Source organism: Argiope bruennichi, chromosome 5 (assembly GCF_947563725.1).
Source record: "Argiope bruennichi chromosome 5, qqArgBrue1.1, whole genome shotgun sequence".
NCBI classification, from domain to species: Eukaryota; Metazoa; Arthropoda; class Arachnida; order Araneae; family Araneidae; genus Argiope; species Argiope bruennichi.
Genome location: NC_079155.1, coordinates 29817436 through 29838674, shown reverse-complemented (window position 1 = coordinate 29838674; position 21239 = coordinate 29817436). Strand labels below are relative to the sequence as shown.

Here is a 21239-nt window from a genome sequence, read left to right as displayed (position 1 = left end):
TTTTTAAGCTTCACATGGCTGTTCCAAAGGGTGAGTGTTTGGAAATCTGATTTTAAGTGCTTTCTGGTAAGCATTTGTAGAAAACCCCCGATGTATAGAAATATGGGTACTAGAATAAAATTTAAATTGGAAACTTAGAAAATTACTAAAATGGATGTTATATGAATAGTTCTACCAATAAAAAAAAAACAATCAAAATGTATATTTTTCTTTTTTGCATTACAAATATATATATTGGTAAAAAGGTACTTTTATTTTTATTTCAGAATTATTGTAATATCATTTGTGTCGCTGTGTATTGTTTAATTTATAATGTAACTATTTGGCACATTAATTTTTTTTTTAAATTCCCGAAAAAAACAATAATTAAATTTTTTAAATAATTACCCTGAATTAGAATGCAGCTCTTCAATATTTAGTATTTTTCCCTGAAAAGAAAGGCATGCATTCTAGGGTTAAATATGTATACTTTTGCTGAAATTTTGCCATCGAGTCGGCGTAAAGTATTTTATAATGTTAATGGTAAAATCTTCTGTTATAATAAAAATATCAGTCAAAGCCAGTGACATAAACTTTTTCACTAGTCACTTTATTTCGATTACAAAAATATTCAACAATATCCATATTCCGAAAAATAATTCATGATCTACACAATTAAAAAAATAATAAAATTACTAAATGTGGTAAAACAAAAACAAATTTACATACAGATTATTTGTTAGATTTATTTAAATAGTTTAAGACAAAATGGATTTCTGAATTTCTTTTGGATTATTGCTTAGTATCTGCCGATTTTCTTTCTTGTTCATGGAATTTTTTTTTCCTCGTTTTCGGAATTAAAAAAAAAAATAACCTTGCCTTAAAGTCTAAAAAGTAATTTAGATTATTACTGCTTGATATTTTCTAATCTTAAAGAAAAAAAAATATTATTTTATAATCCCTTTTTACCAAATTGTGATTTCAATGATACGTGATAAATTTCTAGAATATAAAATGAACCTACCATTATTAAGAGGATTGGCATGTTCCATAACATTGTTAGTCTGTGGACCAATGGGGACAGTCCCGGGAAAATCCGGCATTCCTGCATGGGGATGCGAGCCCGGGAAATAGTCATAAAACCCAGGATGAGCAGCATAATTGAAATCGTTTGGACTATTCGAATCTGAAAAGAAGAAAAAAAAAAGCACTTCAATATAGAATGAAAGTATAATATGATGAATATAACATATAACAAGAATCTTGCTATTAAAAGTTATTTCCAACGAATCGTCAACAAGCGAACGATATTATTTTTTAGAATTATTTTATTTGTGAACACGATATCTCAACTCAAAAACTCAAACGATAACTCAAAAACACTTCGAGATAGTCATATAAAATTTTGTATTTGGTCTTTATATTAACATTATCGATTTGTATCAAATTTTTAACAAAATCCATTCGCTAGAAGTCTGTCTATCCAGGTTAGTTTGTTTAGTTTAGTTATATTAACGTCCCGTTTGAAGCAACACTAGGGCTATTTTATCTGTCTGTCTATCCAGATGTCCGAATGTAAGTTAACACGATAGTTACAAAATAAAGATAGCTATATGTATAAAACTTGGTACACAGATTTAACATAAAAAGTGTAGATATATCTCAAACTGGGAACCAAATCCGCCAAAGAGTTGACTATTTGTCAGTATGTACTTATGCAAACGAGATGACTCAAAACTATTACTTTAATAAACGAAATTTGATATGTGATTTTGTGATTACAATTGTAGCTTTGTAGTGGTAGCTTCATAAGCCAGGTAACAGCCTCCGGATAAGTGCATATCCGTGATCACTTTTGTCTAGTGGTTATGTTACGCAGCTACGGACCCTAACGTCGCGGGTCCTGTTCTCGGCAATTCAATCTCCATAGCTCTGTGTAAAATTTTAGTTTCAATAGTTGGGAAAAAAGCGCCCATAATACACTTTTTTTTTGTATTTGCATATGAATTTACATCTTAACGATGAATCACTGAAGATCGCATTCTGATATGATCTTTCGTCATTATTGTTCGCTAATGAATTTTTCGCATACTGTAATTAATACATAAATACATTACTTACAGAGTAGGCAAGAAAGATTCAGAAAGATCAGTCCCGCTTGTTTGTTTTTATCACTGTTATTCGTAATTTGTTCTATTGTTTTGTATAACTTTGTATGTCACGATATTTTCATCAATCATTTTTATAACGAGTATCGAAACAAGTGTCAAAATATTGAAGAAAAGCATTTTTGTATTTAAGCAGTATTTGTTAGTTGCATATAGAGTGATATGCTGTATTTTTAAGGGATAATAAGTTTGAAAATTTTATTTCAGACTAGCCACCATTGGCGACCAAACGGTTCGCCTTCATAAATTTGCCTTAAATAAAACTGTTTAATTGAACTAGTAATATACGTATTGTAAAAGATCATAGAAAGCGTTTCCTTTTCAAAAAATATCATGTCTCAAATTTATTTCATTTCATAGAGACACGTGCTGAAAATTACATTTTTATATTTTTAATTTGGAACGGTAGTTTTTTTTTTTTTTTTTTTTTTTTTTTAATTTCAGCTTTTGTCAATACGATGGCAACACGTTGATAAAAGTTAATTTTTTCACAATAACGTGAAACGTTTTTTATTTTTATTTTGCGCGAAATAAATTGTTTAATAATATGATTAAACTATTTTTTAAAAATTCATTAAAAGTAGGAATTGAATTTGTTGGTTAAAACATTAGGATAATTTAAAAGAATATTTTTTGTACAATTTGATGCAAAAATCAATTTTGCGCTGTGATATTTTCGTAAGTTATAGCGGAAAAACGCCAAAATTTCGCTTAATTTTTAATTAATTAAAATTCGAATTAAAAATTAGAAAAAAAATCCCTCCTAGGTGCACATTTCCGACCTCCAAGGTATACATGTGCCAAATTTGCTAGCTGTAGGCCGAATGGTCTGGTCAGCAGAGCTCCAACACACACACACTGAGATTTATTATAAGTATAGATATAGAATTGGATACGTATTTCAATAAAAACAACTTTAAATAAAAATAAGAAACAAAGGTTTTTTTTTTTTTGCATTTTTTCCCCCATAATGATAATTTAAATCAAAATTTTGCATTGTAGTTTAATCAGACACTTACAGTATCTTAGTTTTTTTTTTTTTTTTTTTTTTCAAATTTTTGCAATTCGAATTTATTTGATGTATATATAAATCAAATTTATCATCTGAATGAGTTTTTGGAAAAATGAATTCACATTTCCTTGAACTCATTTGAGCTATGAAGCTAGAGAAATAACTTGAATATAAATAGTTTTCAAAAATATACTTTCATTAATGTTAAAAATCACTTTTTATTTTATTTATTGTCTATTTATTTAAAATTCCTCAAATAAATTATCAATTTTAAATCGATATTTTCAAAAAAAATTAGTAGAAGGCGCGACTTGTGTGAAATCAAAATTATTATAAATTTCATTTTATCTCCAATTTTTTTTATAATATAGTAAGAAACAATATGTATTTTGCCAGTAATACACACATACACGCATATATCTATATATATATTACAATTTTAGCAATTACATGGCCAAAAAAAAGTTTGAAAATTTAATTTCGATAAATTTTACATGGATGGCATATTATGTACAAGGAAGAAACGATAAGACAATGCGTCAGTCTACATCGTGATACAAGCTCAAAAGAGATAGAAATTTGTTTCTTCAGTGATTTTACTATGAGATTCTGATAGGGATTTCTTTGTCACGTGTCGACTTAAGCAACGGAATTTAAGGTATCTTTTAAAAATGAGAGTGGATGTTAGGGATTTGTATCCCTTATCTCGAAGCTTGAGAAAAAGCAATAGTCATCAATTTTCTGGAGCGCGTGTTAGAAATAATTAAATAAAAAAAAAAGTGAGGATTGAATCGGGAAACAAGAAAACATTTAGAATGAAATTAACATGGGCTAATTTAAGATAAAATTGAGGAAATCGATTAGGATTTAAATTAAATTAAGATATATTATTACACATACACACACAGTACATATTTTAAAGAAATTTAAGTAATCCTTTAGTGATTAATAGATCAAGTAAATGTGAAAATTTTTGAACTCTGGCCCATTAAAGTGAGTGAAAGACCAATCACAAAATCGAAACGGCTTCAAGATCGAAAATATCACTCATACAACCATTCTATAATACGTTTAATCTGTTTCATGTAACAAATCATGCTCTTAGAAATATCAGAATGAAGTTTGTAGGAGAGTTGTGGCTATTTTCGTTAATATAAACAAACGCTCAGGGACCACATTATAACTCATTTACAAAAAAATACCCCCCAAAAAATATTACAAACTTTTTTTTTACCTAAAAGAAGTCGTGATTGAAGTAAATTTTTTAAAAGACGCAGCTGTTTTTTTTAATTATTTTTTTCTTTTGGTTACTCTTTTTTTAATTTTTTTTTATTAAGACCTTAGATCTCATCACGCGTCTGTTTAAGAAATCATTTTTTACGTCTGCCACTTCTGAAGCACGGGAGGAGGGAACTATCGCAAATTATTGTAGCCCGAAGGCTCATTCGAAGCGTCTACAGAAGCATCGTCCTCGAGAAGTGAGCGACGAACATGAATCATGTTGATCATGAAATCTCAAAATTTGATTAATTATCGACGTGGATAATTCTCAGAACAAGCATATAAGGAAAAAGTTCAAAAATATTAAACTGTTCCATTAATATTAAGTTCAACTATTTGAGTATCTTTTCAAAAAATATTTTAGTTTTAAACCTTGCACGTTTTTAGAGTTAAGCGTTATTTTTGTCTATCTAATATTAAAGCAAATCAGATAAATGAATTTATTATTAATAAATTTAATCCCCTTATCTATGTTAATTTAATTAATCTCCTTAAGTTTACATCATGATTTTCAATAGCTTATTATGGGTTTATTTTTTACTTTCTCGTATGCTTAAAAGCTTTGAATCCTATTGAAGAAAGCACTGAAATCATGAAAAAATTTCGAATTCAAGATTTTAACAAAAATTTTTGAAACTATGTTTGTTTGTTTGTCAGTGAACAAGATAATACAAAAACCCTTTGAACTAGAAAGATGAAATTTGGTTTATTTTCTTTACATTTTTAATAAATTTCGATATATAGTCTTTACACCAGATCTGTTGATTTCTGCCAAATTTTGAAGGAAATCCATTAATTGGAATTCTGTATGTCTCACTATTTGAATACAAATGATCTCGATAACTGTAAAACGTAAAGCGCTACATAAATGAAATTTGGTACATTGGTTTAGTATGTAAAATGTAGAATATTATCAAATTTTGAATGACATTTGTCAAAAGTTTGACCGCCTGTTGGTCTATACCTCTGTGTGCATGCAAAACACGATAACTCAAAATGAAATTATTAAATAAATGAAATTTATCATTTTGTCTTGTAACTAAAATTGTTGTTACATACTAAATTTTTGTATTCAGTTTGTCAAAAAAAAGGTGTCCAAAATACATATTCAGTTTTCTTTACTACATTACAAAGAAAAAAATACTAATGCGTGAGACTGAAAATAAAAATTTGGCGAGTTTAAAAATTTGGCGAAAATAAAAATTTGGCGAGTTTAAAAATTTGGCGAAAATAAAAATTTGCCTAGTTTCCGCGATCTTATCGAAAGTCCATAATTTTGATGCGGAGAGAAGGGAAAATATCAACTTTAATAACGAATATGCTGACAAACTTAGAAGAGGTTGTGTTCACTTGTTTCAGTTGGCTATCTAAGATAGAAATCTATAAATAGCTTTGGGAAACTAAGTATTTAAATTATTAAGTATTAAATTGTATTAAAAGGTGTTTTTTTTTTCAGTTTTTCTATAAAATTGCTTAGAATTTTTTTTTAACTTGAGATTTTGGTTATTAATTCTGTTGAAAGTGACCCACAATTAAATAATGTTGTTATCTTAGTTTGTCTTGATATTTTTTATATTAAAATGTTTATAAAGAGATTTAATTAAAATTGACAAAAACAAATATGTTTAAGAAAGGGAAAAGGGGTCTGGGGTTTCAAAACTTTAATTTTCTTAAATCCACTACAGTTCTTAACAATGTACTAATGTTTATTACAGAAAAATTTTATTATTTTTTATCAAACAGAAAAGTATGAGTTTTAATCAACGTTTGAGTTTTTATCAACATTTTTTATTAAAAGTATGAGTTTTTATCAACATTTTTTATTAAAAGTATGAGTTTTTATCAACGTTTTTATTAAAAGTATGAGTTTTTATCAACGTTTTTTATTAAAAGTATGAGTTTTTATCAACATTTTTTATTAAAAGTATGAGTTTTTATCAACATTTTTTATTAAAAGTATGAGTTTTTATCATCATTTTTTATTAAAAGTATGAGTTTTTATCAACAAAAAAAGTAAAAAGTTTTTTTTTTTCTTTACATCAAAACAGTTCACTAATGACATATGTGTAACACATATGTCATTAGGGAACATATCAGAATACACGCGATGGAACATCATGGCATAGGAAACAAATTTTCATCTCACTAAGCATATAAATGAGACACGGCTTATCAAAATAAGCTAATTTCCAAAAAACTCTAGGAGACATAAAAAAATTATTCTATTTCCTAACAACTTCATTATTTAAAATACAGTACACTTTCAAGTATCCGGCCCAGTGTGGCAGAAGGACTGTCCATATAGACCGGAGTTCTGTGAATGCATTTGTTTGCTCACCAATGACAGAGGACAAAATTTTTATAGCAAAGTTTTATAGGAAGGTTTTTTTTTAACATAAATTCTGCAATGCATAACTTAAATGCAAGAAATATAAACAAAATACTAACGTAAATCGTAGGTCTACTTCTTAAGAAAATTGGCTCGAACTGATTTCATTTTTCACTAATAAATGATTTCACCAAACATTTGGCGCAGCATAGCCATGTCTGGCTTTTGCGCCATTAAAATCCAACCAATCAATCATTACTGATAAATGATTAGGAAGATATGGAAAGGTAACCCTTGGATAAGAGTCAAAACTTGCAGTTTTTAGGTTTTGAAAAAGTCTTCAATAAATGATTTAATAGACATCTTTAACAGACGCCTCATTACGACAAAGACGATAAACAGATTACGATAAACAGACGCCTCATTTCATAATAACGATAAAAGAAAACTAAGCTGGATAGTACGAAAGCAGGATAGTCGCGAACCGAATACTCGGGAGTGTACTATAATTATATTATATAAAGTTTATTTTCTAGAATAATTATGATATATAAATAGAGAGGTTTTAATGGTTTCAATATCTTAACATATATTGTGCCATATGTTTAACACTTTTTCAAAAGTTTGATTTAGCGCCACACAGAAACATGATTATTGGCGGAATTTATATGCTATATATTAAGATTGAAAAATGTTACATGACTAGTTATATACAAAAACATCAGGAAAAGCCAACTAACCTAGAGATGAGGTGCTAAAAGGCAATAATTATTCTAATGAATAACGTCTTATCTAAAAATTTTATTCTCTCACGATTGTTCAACTACCAACTTAAAGGCAATGGACAACATCGCTCGCATCCAAATTTCAAAAACCCGAACCATCACCTCATCCAAGCCAGCTTATCAAAGATCAAAACAATCAGAGTCGACCTCAGGCACAATAACCCGCCAAAAAAAGCGCCAGGGAAAAGCCTCCGGACAAGGAAAAGCTGTGAGCAACAGCAGCGAGCAACATAAGATTCTTGGTGGAAGGAAATTAGTTTGTTGCCCTCCCCACCCCCTTGATGAATTGACTTCATCCAGATTGAAGAAAGGGCAGCGGGTGGGGGTGTCCATCCATCACAACAGTCTCCTGCTCCCTGTCTTACCTGCCGGAGATTCAGCCTCTTGATATCGGCCAGAAAGAAATGAGAAAAAGAAAAGGCCCCCGGTTCACCCCGGTCGAAGTTCAGGAATGGAAGCTCTCTCTCTGGGATTCGAAAATGTGAGGTATTAGCTATTCATTCTTGCGGAGGTCCACTAATGACCGTGCTTTGTCATCTTCTGGGGGGTTTCGGCCAATCCGTGAAGCGTTTTGTGGCGATCGACTTGGTTTGCGTTTGAAATCTGCAGAGTTCGATTGGTTAGCTGATTTAATTGAAATTAACAACACTGATTTGTAACACTTTCATGTTTTATTTATTTCGACCGTATGTCTTTCAATGGACTAATAAAAGTTTTTTCACTTTCTCATGAATTTTTGAGAAATACTTGGACAATTAGCACTTTCAGGTCAAAGATATTTTGATTCATATGTCTCCCAGTGGACTAGTAAAATGTTTTTGTACTTTTCATAACCTTTTTTGAGAAGTACTTGGAAAATTAATACTCTCAGGTTTGAGCTATTTCGACTGTATATCTCTCTGAGGACTAGCAAGTGTTTTTATACGTTTCATGATTTTTTAAGAAATATTTGAATAATTAACACTTTCAGGACTAAGTTATTGTGATCATATGCTTTCTTGATTATTAATGCGTTTTTGTATGTTTCAAAACATTTCTTTATGAAATACTTGGATAATTAGAACTTTGAGGTCTGAGTTATTTGGATCGTATTTCTCCCAGTGAAATAATAAGAGTTTTTGTACGTTTCAAAACTTTTTTTTAATGAAATACTTGGATAATTAGCACTTTGAGGTCTGAGCTATTTTGATCGTATTTCTCCCAGTGAAATAATAAGAGTTTTTGTACGTTTCAAAACTTTTTTTTTTAATGAAATATTTGGATAATTAGCACTTTAAGGTCTGAGCTATTTTGATCGTATTTCTCCCAGTGAAATAATAAGAGTTTTTGTACGTTTCAAAACTTTTTTTTTTAATGAAATACTTGGATAATTAGCACTTTGAGGTCTGAGCTATTTTGATCGTATTTCTCCCAGTGAAATAATAAGAGTTTTTGTACGTTTCAAAACTTTTTTTTTTAATGAAATACTTGGATAATTAGCACTTTGAGGTCTGAGCTATTTTGATCGTATTTCTCCCAGTGAAATAATAAGAGTTTTTGTACGTTTCAAAACTTTTTTTTTTTTAATGAAATACTTGGATAATTAGCACTTTGAGGTCTGAGCTATTTTGATCGTATTTCTCCCAGTGAAATAATAAGAGTTTTTGTACGTTTCAAAACTTTTTTTTTTAATGAAATATTTGGATAATTAGCACTTTGAGGTCTGAGCTATTTTGATCGTATTTCTCCCAGTGAAATAATAAGAGTTTTTGTACGTTTCAAAACTTTTTTTTTTAATGAAATACTTGGATAATTAGCACTTTGAGGTCTGAGCTATTTTGATTGTATTTCTCCCAGTGAAATAATAAGAGTTTTTGTACGTTTCAAAACTTTTTTTTTAATGAAATACTTGGATAATTAGCACTTTGAGGTCTGAGCTATTTTGATCGTATTTCTCCCAGTGAAATAATAAGAGTTTTTGTACGTTTCAAAACTTTTTTTTTTAATGAAATACTTGGATAATTAGCACTTTGAGGTCTGAGCTATTTTGATCGTATTTCTCCCAGTGAAATAATAAGAGTTTTTGTACGTTTCAAAACTTTTTTTTTTAATGAAATACTTGGATAATTAGCACTTTGAGGTCTGAGCTATTTTGATCGTATTTCTCCCAGTGAAATAATAAGAGTTTTTGTACGTTTCAAAACTTTTTTTTTAATGAAATACTTGGATAATTAGCACTTTGAGGTCTGAGCTATTTTGATCGTATTTCTCCCAGTGAAATAATAAGAGTTTTTGTACGTTTCAAAACTTTTTTTTTAATGAAATACTTGGATAATTAGCACTTTGAGGTCTGAGCTATTTTGATCGTATTTCTCCCAGTGAAATAATAAGAGTTTTTGTACGTTTCAAAACTTTTTTTTTAATGAAATACTTGGAAAATATTTCATTGGTCCTTTTTATTCTTACAAATTTTAAAATGTTTCTATTTATAATGCTGGAAATATGCTAAGTGCTGGAATATGCTTAAATGTACTAAGAATTTTTATTTAATGAAAAATTATTGATAAAAGCATATTTTAAAAGAGAAAAAACTCCGCTAAAAAACAATTTTTTGGCAATTTTTTTAATAAACTTGAATGAAAACAATGATATTAAATTCTCATAATTTGATGAACGTGAAAATAGTTTACGAGACAACGAATCGTTAAACTCAGCAATAAATAAAGTTACCGAACGTTTAAAAGAATTTCGATTTGGATCTCTTTATACTCCCATAAATGAATATTTTTTACTGTTATATATAATTTTTCGAGTTGAAAGATTTATTGATACTATTAGAAAGAACCACGAATGTATATAGCAAGATATTTTATAACTCAGTGGGTTGATAATGGATCACGTGAGACCTTCAGAGTTAGTAACCTTCAAGAAACGACATTCCAAGTGATACTTGGATTTAGACTTCAAAATGTCGAAGGATATATTGTGACACAATAATTATCTGCTTTAAATCTAATAATCTGAGGGGAATTTGAACTTTTAACAAAACACAATAGCATGTTTTAAGACTGATTCGTTTATCTTCATATCATTTTTAAAAATTATCTTTAATTATAATAACGTTAACATCAATACAACCAGGGGAAGTGATCTCCCAAAACTTTCTCGCTTATTCTTTAATAAGTTTGACATGCCAGAGAGCACCTTCATGGCAGTGGCGTACAATAGATGTGAAATATTAATTTTTGGTGTGAAATTAGCATTTCCACTGAATCATTCGTGTTATCATTGGCGAATTATTTGGCGATAAATCTCTGGCATGCGGTTAATAGTACCCGAAATTTGAATTTGTGCTTTAGACTTGTTTTCCCCAACCGATTGAAAGAAAAATGTGACACAAAATTGCACTTGTAGTCACAAATTCTCATACCAAATTTGATGTATTTAAATCACTGCGTTTTTGAATTATTGCGTTTACTTATTTCTGAAAGTACAGACCGACAGACAACCAGCCTGCAGATGGATTTGACACAAAATTTGGCAGATATCTATATTATAGATTTTAAATATGCGCATCGAAATTGATCCATCTGTCTCACTTCGTTTTGTAATTATCGGGTGTTAACTTATATTCGGACAGACTGACTTTCTCTGAACCGATTTTACTTAAATTTGATAAAAATCTGCAAATTTAGTGTAAAAACCATAAACCAGACATTTAGAGTTATCTTTGTCACAGGCAGACAGACGGACGGACATTTTCCAAAAATTTGTTTTAACTCAAGAAAGTCTAAAACGGGGAGATCCGACAAAATCTCGAGTTCGAATTTTTTGACGATTATTATTTTTTCTCTATATTGCGCATATGAGAGAGTAAAAAGTGCGTTTAATATCGTTTCGGTAGCTGTAATAGTTACGCGTACAGGATTATGAAACGATTTTCTATTGCCGCATTGAAAAGAGGCAGTCGACTCTCCATGGCCGAATGGTCATAGCACTGATCTCATAATCAAGAGATTGTAAGTTCGAATCCCGCTTGAGACAATGCGATTCACAGTTTGTATAAATATTTGACTCCTTGATTTCATGTTCCAGAAGATTCTGGACCTTTCTTTAGTTTACCAAACAAATGTTCTGGACTTTTCTTACTGTCTCCAGAAAAGAATTCTGGAACTTTCCCTGCTAGTATAAAAGCAGAAGATTTGTTAGTCACTGTGTTCTCAGTTCAGAGTTAATAAATTGGTTTAGCTCTACTTCTTGTATGTGCCATTGAGTTCCACACTAAAGAACCTACTTGACACTATTATTCAAGAAATCATCCATTCCACCGGGCAAATTGTATTAGCAATGGAATGAAAACATCCGACTTCTAAAGTGTTTTGTACAATTTTAATCACATATGTGGAATAACGCCTTTTAGAGACATTATACTAACTTATAAACTTTATAAACCATTATTTAAAAAAAAATACTGATTCTGGAATACTTCTAGTGAAAGTTTTCTAGAAAACAAATGATGTAAAGTAATGAAATTTAATACAATAAAAATTTAATATAGTAAAAATCAATGTTTCTTCGTAAAAAACAGCTGAAGAATGGATTTAAATATTTTTCAAAACAAGAATAGAAAAAACTTCATTGATCTTAAGGTTTAAACTACAAGAAAATAATTCTATCAAGTTTATTCAAAATTCGAAATTGAATAACCATGTCATAATACATAAAAACAGCAAAAAAAAAAAAAAAATTATGTAAAAAATGTTGAGAATAGTTAAAATCTAACATTATGCAGTTCTTTACTTCTACTCATAATATGTAGAGTTGCAGTATTTATATAATCTCTTAAGCGTGAAAAAACCCAATTTTTTATGCTTCATTTCTTGCGATGAAATCTCTTTATATATATATATCTCATATTTATCTGTATATTTTCCTGTTACTGTACTAGTATTATATAAGCAATAAATAATATAATAATTCAAAAATAATCTAGTTCTTGCCTAAGAGTCTTGATAGCTTTGAATTACTTTACATTTTTTTTATTTCGATAATCTGATTCTTTTGCTAAATTTTCCGACAGCAGTTAAAATATTCAATTCATCAAAAATATTATTTACTACTTGGCAGCTTTGGCGTTCGTCTGATTCGCCGGAATATCAGTTGTGTTTAGTTTCAATTAAATCTCTTATGCATGGCGTGAAATTCCTGATTCTTTCAACAAAGTATTTCAAAACATCAAATTGTAAGGCATTATAGCCGTGTTTTTTTAATAGCCTTATACTGGCTCTGTTTATTTTTCACCTGAATCTTCTTAATGGAGTGAAGTCCTGTGACATCATAGTGACATTAAAAATCTACCTGCATAATCCATTTCGAAATGCAAGTTGATTTTTGCTACAATATAATTTCACTTTCTGATTTCTTATGCTGAATCCGCCGATAGTACAAAGAATATTTACCACTTAACTTTTAATAATGGAAGAAAATCAAGCGATTAAATATTTGAATATTGAAAAAAGTTTAAATTTTGTAGCAAAAATGAAATTTATTATTAAAAATAATGCCGAAAATCGTCTTTAAAAAAACATCCAAAATTGAGGAAAAAAACCTCATCAAAATTGGATTGGTATGAAAAAGAGACCTTTTTAAATTTTAGAACGGTGTAAAAATAAGTTCTTTTGTAATAATATTTGAGGGTCATTATGAGAAATCGGTAAAGACTTGGTAAATTTTCAATTGCTTAAGATTGTAACAATTTCAGAAAAATATCACCGAGGGAACACAATGCCAACCTCTAAAAGTAAATGTATACTGAATTTGGTACTTATAAGTCAAATAGTCTGTACTGTAAGTACATTCTTTTTTTATTATTACTAAATATTGTCATTTTCACCTAAACAGTTTGGATATAAGAGTATATGGACATCAGACAGAGAAAAATTACATTTACTATATTCCAAACATGAATTCGATTATTTTTTCATCATCATTTCTCACAAAACAATTTATTTATTCGACATTTACTTTTTCTTTTACAATATTTATTTAAAGCACAATTAACTCTGAGCCAAACAGTAGTAAATAAAATAGATAAACATTTGTTAAAAAAATGTAACGAGTAAGAATGTCGAGCCATGTAGCTTCCGAGACGAAAAAAATAAAAATAATAATAACTTAATGAAGTAAAAGACTACTTATTTATTCTTCCTATAAGCAAGAAGGAGGAGAAAGATTTAATTAAATATTTTCAAACGATTTTCATTTCATTACAACAATGAAAATTATTGTTGCGAATTACTCATAAAAATTTAAACTAGGGAAAAGACTGAATGTTGATGGAAATTTATATAAATAAATATATTTTTTTAGAATGATTTAAAAAATTTTTATGGTTTTCAGAATACCCAAAATAAAAATAAAGAGTCTGTTCATTTTCTATTAAAAAACTGATTAAAATTTTGTAAAAACCGGTTAATAGGGTCAAATTTTCAGCCTCTGAAATTTTTTTTCCATATATAGTTATTCTAAATTTACCAGTATGACATGTGCAGTATTAACATACATAGAAACATGAATTTTCTTTTATTATTAATAAAGATAATCTGTCTATTGTAAATATTATACTTACAGCAGGTTTTTTTAAGCCTTAAAATTTAATTTAGGCACTAAAATGGGAAGTTTTTTAACATAACTAATAATTGTTAATTATCATACTGTAAAAATCTTGAAATAATAAAATGAATTAATGTGAAGTACATTTCAGTTAACAAAAATAAGAAAAATGAAATCCGTTGCTTAAAACTGAATTCATATTCTTATACTTTCTGACCAACTACCAACTTCTGATAAAATTTGAATGACTTCGTTTGACTATCCATCTGTTTTATCTATTCAAAATTCATATTTTTTTTTCTGAAATTCCAGCTGTATGCAAAGCTCATATTTCTCTTTTCTTACGTTCAAAAATGTGGCAAAATCTGACAAGTGACTTCCCTTTTACTATTCGGCGCTTTTGATGTTTTTACATAATTTTCAAGGCTAACTACAACCTGTTGGAATATTTTCAGAATAATGGTAAAATATTTTACTTGAAACCTCTACAAGAAAAATAAATCCTTCTTACATAATTTTACTGAAATATAGCAAATTTCTAATAAGAAACATTTAAAATATACTAGCCGAATTTGGCTACCAGGTTATACGCTCAGATTATTGACTTTTTAGGCTGTTAAGTATTAATGTGGAATGTATATTTTTATAATAATCTTGTTATTTGATTATAATGAAAAAAAACATGAATTAACTGAATAAATTATAATGCATGCAAATTAAAAAGTGCATATGTTACCGTTAAAGTATGAAATCCGTTATTTCATAGAATACCTAGTTATTCCATGAAATAACTGATCGTGTCCGTTAGAGTGAAAAACTCTCTTGTATTTCATGGTTTAACTAGTTATTTCCTAGAATAACGATCTGCAGCCCGTTAAAGTGTAAAATAATCTGTATCATATATCTCGCACGACAAATACATTTACCTTCCATCCCTACTGCATTTATGTTTTTGTTTGTTTTAGAAATAAAAAATGTTTTTGTTTTAGAAATAATGTTCTTTGTAATTCCAAGTGTCATTTTAGTAATCCTTATTGCAACAAATGATTTTATGGTACGTTTCCATAAATACCATTTATACGCTGCATAAATGAGATACATTGCTTCTTTTTCATTTTAATTGTCTATCATTAGTTTAATTTCATTTTAGACAAATTGTGTATTTTACACTTTAACTGTCTCTCATTAGTTAATTTATCGAATACCTAGTTATTTCATAGAATAACTAGTTAAAGTGTCAAATTAATAACATATTACACACTTTAACGGACACAATCAGTTATTTCATGGAATAACTAGGTATTCTATGAAATAACTGCATTATATACTTTAACGGTAGCATATATACTACGAAATAAAAATACTACTTCAGAATTATTGTTCAAAGAAAGGATTTTTTTTAAATAATTTTAATTTTAACATTAGCAAAAGCACACAAATGAATATGTTGATGGATCAGTTTGATTTTCATCATAATATTAAAAATTGTTTCAAATTTTGTATTGCATTAAAAGGAATTAAAAATTAAAAGAAAGAAAAGACCATAGAAACAACCAAACAAAAGAAGAAGAAAAAACTAAATATTAAGAAAAACGCCAATATCCTTCAAGAATGTGAAAAAACTAAGATGCGATATTTTTCTCTAATAATAATAATAATAAATAAATAAAAACTTCAACTGATGTTTCTTGAAGGATGCACAATTTATTAAAGTATGTTTGAAAATGAATGCATCGCCACAAGCACTTCATATTGGATGTTGCATACATCGATATTAATATCAATTTATTAATATGAATTTATAACAATTGCGTAAATGCAAATAAACACAATTTATTAAATTTTTGGGCAATGTGTCTCTACAAGCGCTCACAATGAATGCTATATAGATAGGAACGAACATCAAACTGAAAATATGAGCTAAGTACAAGGAATTGCATTAATATAGCTGGCGATAAACACGGTCTATTAAAATGTGTTGGAGGGTTAAGGTGTATCAATGTGGACCCTGTATTGATCGGAATGAATATCAAATTGAAAATATGAACGAAGTACAAACCAGTGGGTGTGGTCTTCCAAAACTTTCTCGCATACGCTCTAATAAATTTATCATTCAAAAGAACGCCTTACATGGAATTGTTACGAAATATTAACCTTTGACGTGAATTTAGCTATTTTGGCTAAATCTTTTCATCTTTGGCGATTAATTCCCAGCATGCATTAATAACATCCAAAAAAATCGAATTCGTGTTTTAGATACGTTTTTCCCAACCGATTGAAACAAAAATTTGACACAAGACTACACTTGTAGTTACAAAATTACGCACAAAGCTTGATATATTTAAGTCATTGCTATTCGGGATTGTCATGTTTGCAAGTTTCAGAAAGTACGGACCGACAGACAATCAACCCTTTGTTTGAATTTGGTTCAAAATTTCACAAGTGTCTATACTACAGATGATAAATTTGTGCACCGAATTTTATTCAACAAGCCCCTTTCATTTTATAGCTATCGTGTTACCTTATATTCGAACAGAGGGACAGACAGATGTCCTCTGAATAGATTTTACACGAAATTTGATAGAAATGAGCAAATTTGGTGTAAAATCTGTATACCAAATTTCAACCTTCAAGCTCAAAGTGTTTTTCAGCTATCTTTGTCACAGACAGACAGATGGACGGACGGACATTTTCCAAAAATGTTTTTTTTTTTTTTAAATGAGAGAAGTCTAAAACGTAGAGAATTGTCAAACTATTGAGTTCGAATATTTTGACGATTACTGCTTTCTCTATACTACGTACACAAGAAAATAAAAGTTGTGTTAATATCGAAGAAGATAAACACAGTTCTTTAAAAAGTATTGGATGGCTACTGTGTCTCCATAAAAGTGTCACGATGGATACTATGTATATCGGAATGAGCATCGAATTGCTAATATGAATTAACTGCAAATAATTGCGTAAATACAGGGTGTTCATTAATTATTGTCGGGTTTTCCACACCTCATAACTTTCAAATAAAAAATATTACTCAAAAACTGATTACGTATTCGTAAATTACAACTCAAAGAATTTTATTAATGATATTAAAGTGTAAAGCTTGCACAATTTACACTTTGTAGTCATTCAGCTGAAGGCGATTCTTTGAGTTGTACTTTACGAATACATAATTCTTTGAGTTGTAATTTACGTATTCATAATTCTTTGAGTTGTAATTTACGAATACATAATTCTTTGAGTTGTAATTTACGAATACATAATTCTTTGAGTTGTAATTTACGAATACATAATTCTTTGAGTTGTAATTTACGAATACATAATCGCCTTCAGCTGAATGCCTACAAAGTGTAAATTGTGCAAGCTTTACACTTTAATATCATTAATAAAATTCTTGGAGTTGTAATTTACGAATACGTAATCGGTTTTTGCGTAATATTTTTTATTTGAAAGTTATGAGGTATGGAAAACCCGACAATAATTAATGAACACCCTGTATAGCTAACGATTAACACAATATATTAAAATGTATTGCATGGATAATTATGTCTCCATAAGAGTTTCACGATAGATACTGTATAATTGGAATGAGCATCAATTCTGAAAATATGAATACCAACTAATACAGTTTGATGATGAACATGGAAAAAATTGTACTATATTTGGCAGTCATATTATAAATAATTGATTAACATTTTTTGCATGGTCCTTTCATTAACATCCAACACTTCAAACCCTGATATTCTCTAGCCGATCCATTTAAATAACAAGCAGCATCCATGCTTTTAGATTATCCCAAATCGAAGCTAAGTGATGTCTGGATCTAAAAAAAGCAGAACTGTAGAGCACCGAATGTCGGTTTGTGCGTTGTGTTTCTTTTGTGCGCACTGGGGCAGATGGCAAGCGATGTGGAGGGAAGAGGAGATTGACAGTTTCCTGATTCGCCTGTTATGACGAGGTTTTTCCCAAGCAACATGCCTGGTGCCATCCCTTTGTGCGAATGCAGATGTTGGGACGGAGCCCCAGCTTTTTGAGACACTGGCAGAATCGAAGGCTCATTAAAAGAGACACCCTTTCGAGCGTGTGTCGGTGGGAGTTAATTTATTGAATAAATATTTGGTAACTAAAATCGAAAGGATGAAAATTGTGAGGATTGTATTTGAGAGGGGAAATAAGAATTTGGAATAAATGCCGAGTTTGTTAATTAGTTCGAATTTTTAAGGTCCATATTGCTTCGTTCAATGGTTGCCGGGTGGTCGGCCGTACACAAGTTCGATTATTTGCTGAATTAGTTGAAATGTTAATTTGTGTCTACTTTTTCAATAGTATTGAAGCTCCAATAAAGAATTAATTTCAGAAATGTTAAAACTGTTTTCGAAGATCATGTCTTATTAATTTATATATTAAATAAATTGACAAATTTAATAAAAATAACTTTTATTAGTGTACAAAGACATTTTTATTCCAATAAATTTTCTATTTTTTAATTTATATTTCATACTAAAAATATGATGAATCGAATTACTTTTTTCCTCGATTTCTCGACCAGATGGCGCCAGTGGGATTCAACCAAATTTTAACTATGATAATCAATTAGAAAATAATTAAGTTCCGAAAATATTTAAATATAATTCCCAGATCCAACACACAACTGTAAAATTTTAACATGTAAAAGAAGTGAGCGAAAAATCTATTATAAAATTCCATGTTTACAAACATAAAGCACATTTTTAATAAAAATGTATAAAGGGAATTTAAATACGTTCCGAATTTGTAGATAAGTTTGAATATATGATCATATGTTGAATATATATATTCCAAATTGCGGTTTTGATTAATTGTAATCTTTAGCATTCTAGAATTTGTATTGAGGGAATAATCATAATCAGAAGATATATATTTTAAAAACTTTTTTTTTGAAAACTATGCTTTATTAATTGACCTATTCAACAAAAATTTAATAAGGATGATAGCGGAATTTTATCATAATTTACACAGTTTTTCACATATGATTATAAAATCATCACATTATCCCTTTGATATTGTAGTAAATAGCTTATAAGCCAGGTAACAGCTATGCTGCACGAGCAATTGCTTTTGTATCATGGTCATGTTACTGGACTGCGAACCACAAGATCCCAGGTTCTATCCTCACTCATCACAAATTACCACAATATAAATTCATATATGAAGTATTTTACTTCATTTGGCATAAAAATTCTCAAGGAATGTAATTAATATTTTCATTAAATTGACTTATTAATGAAAATGAATAATTTAATAAGCTTCAATATCAGTTTGAAATATCATTTTTTCTTTTCGATGGATATTAACTTCGTTATACAAATATTTTTAGATAAAAATATCAATCACAAAAGACTAATAATTTACAAATATATATCTAATAATTTAAATAAGCTCGTAGAAATTACAAGCGCTTATAGTGAAAAGTAATAATTCAATGAATTATTAGCATAGAAGTAGATCCATCAGCTTCATCAAACTCTGGAGGTCGAATTTTTTAAAAATATTATCATACTAAGATCTCAACACTGAATTTTAAGACAATTACAATTAATTGTAAACTTTATGCTTCATATGCGAAAAAGCCATCCATTTGGATATAAAAAAAAAAAAAAAAAAAAAAAAAAAAAAAACTCCTCCCGGCAAGCTGGGGACATCCTTTACAGCCAAGGTACTATCTGACAACATAAACTGTTGATGTTAGAAACAGTCGAAATGAGGGCTTTTAAATTACTTTTCAGCCCCTAACTTCTAAGATATTGCAGTTGTGGTAAAACTTGAAATACAAAAGTTGTTTGTCTTAATGAGGTATTAATTTGGCTAATTGTATTTATTTTTCTATCTTCAATATTAAGAAAGTTATAGCGAAATGAACATTTCACACACCCCTACATTTCCAACCCCTTTGTGCTAGATAGGCCATTTACGAACTCGTTCGAGAATTTTACATTTCTAACAATATATTCCAAGCCAATTAAAATCCATAAAAAATTACGCTAGGTATCCTGTTCACAAGATAACATGTGCAAAGGGTTAAATGCATTTATATATATTTTATATATATCCTGCTATCGCATCCGTCAAAAGGACTTCGTATCTCACAAAACATTTGCCCGATCCTTTTGAAATTTCCAGAAAATTTAGACAAAAATCCAGAGAAATTTATAACACAAAATTCAAAATTGGCATTTTCATCAATTTACTCAATCAATATATTATCCATTTTCTCCAATCAATCAATATATATCATTCTTGGACGAAGGTTGGTTTTGGGTTCTAGGGACCATGATCAGTATAGAACTGAAGAAATTTTCCCGAAGTCTTGTTATGAGAACCATTGCAATAGGTAGTCTTCCTATAGGAATCAACTTAAAAAAAAAAAAACCAAAGACTGCTTGGAAAAGTGAACTTGTTTGCATTTGAATGCATTTCGATTTCAGTTTCAGTACCAAATCTAGGTGGCACAAAACCAGGTTAACAAACGCCTTATCTTTACTGTGCTTGATATTAACTTATAATGCAGCATGTCGAAGCGCCGTCTCACCCACCTTTTTGTTTTTGCAGCAAAAAAAAAAAAAAAAAAAAAAAAAAAGATTTTCTGTAATGGAGCATCTCCAATTTCAGACTTTTACCGAGGCTTGAAGCAATCGGGCATTCCGCATACTAATTGCTTCGGCGCAGAACAGAGATTTAAGGTGGGTCGCCCGGTTCAAGACAGGCCACATCACCATTCGTCAGCGGACGCGGCATTAATCAGCTTTTAATGAAATGTCGCAGGCAGAGGTCATGTGCATGGGAACACCACACTTGTGATTTGTGCTCGCAACCGCGACGCGCATAACAAGTGGCGACGAATTCGTTTACCTGTGTCATCGGCGTGGCACTCCCCCCTCCCCCCTCCTCCTCCTGAAAGTGCTTATGAAGCTATTATTCAACAGGGAAGTAAAGGCTTAATTACTGTCATTTGCTTGCTATGTTTTGGAGGAGTTGTTGATGGCATTGGATGGCGTGCTGCGCTGTTCTAAAAGAATTGTTTGAAATAAAATTCTAAAAATGGATTCAAAGTGTAACCA

At 29.6% G+C, this 21239-nt stretch overlaps 1 protein-coding gene across 1 annotated transcript in view; it reads right to left on the bottom strand.

The window, feature by feature from the left end:
* Window positions 1-21239, bottom strand: part of LOC129969462 (LIM/homeobox protein Lhx1-like) — a 160560-nt gene that overhangs the window by 6424 nt on the left and 132897 nt on the right. Inside the window, exon 5 of the mRNA XM_056084040.1 lies at window positions 1004-1165. Within this exon, the coding sequence (XP_055940015.1) occupies window positions 1004-1165 (162 nt within the window). The remainder of the gene's footprint in view (window positions 1-1003; window positions 1166-21239) is intronic.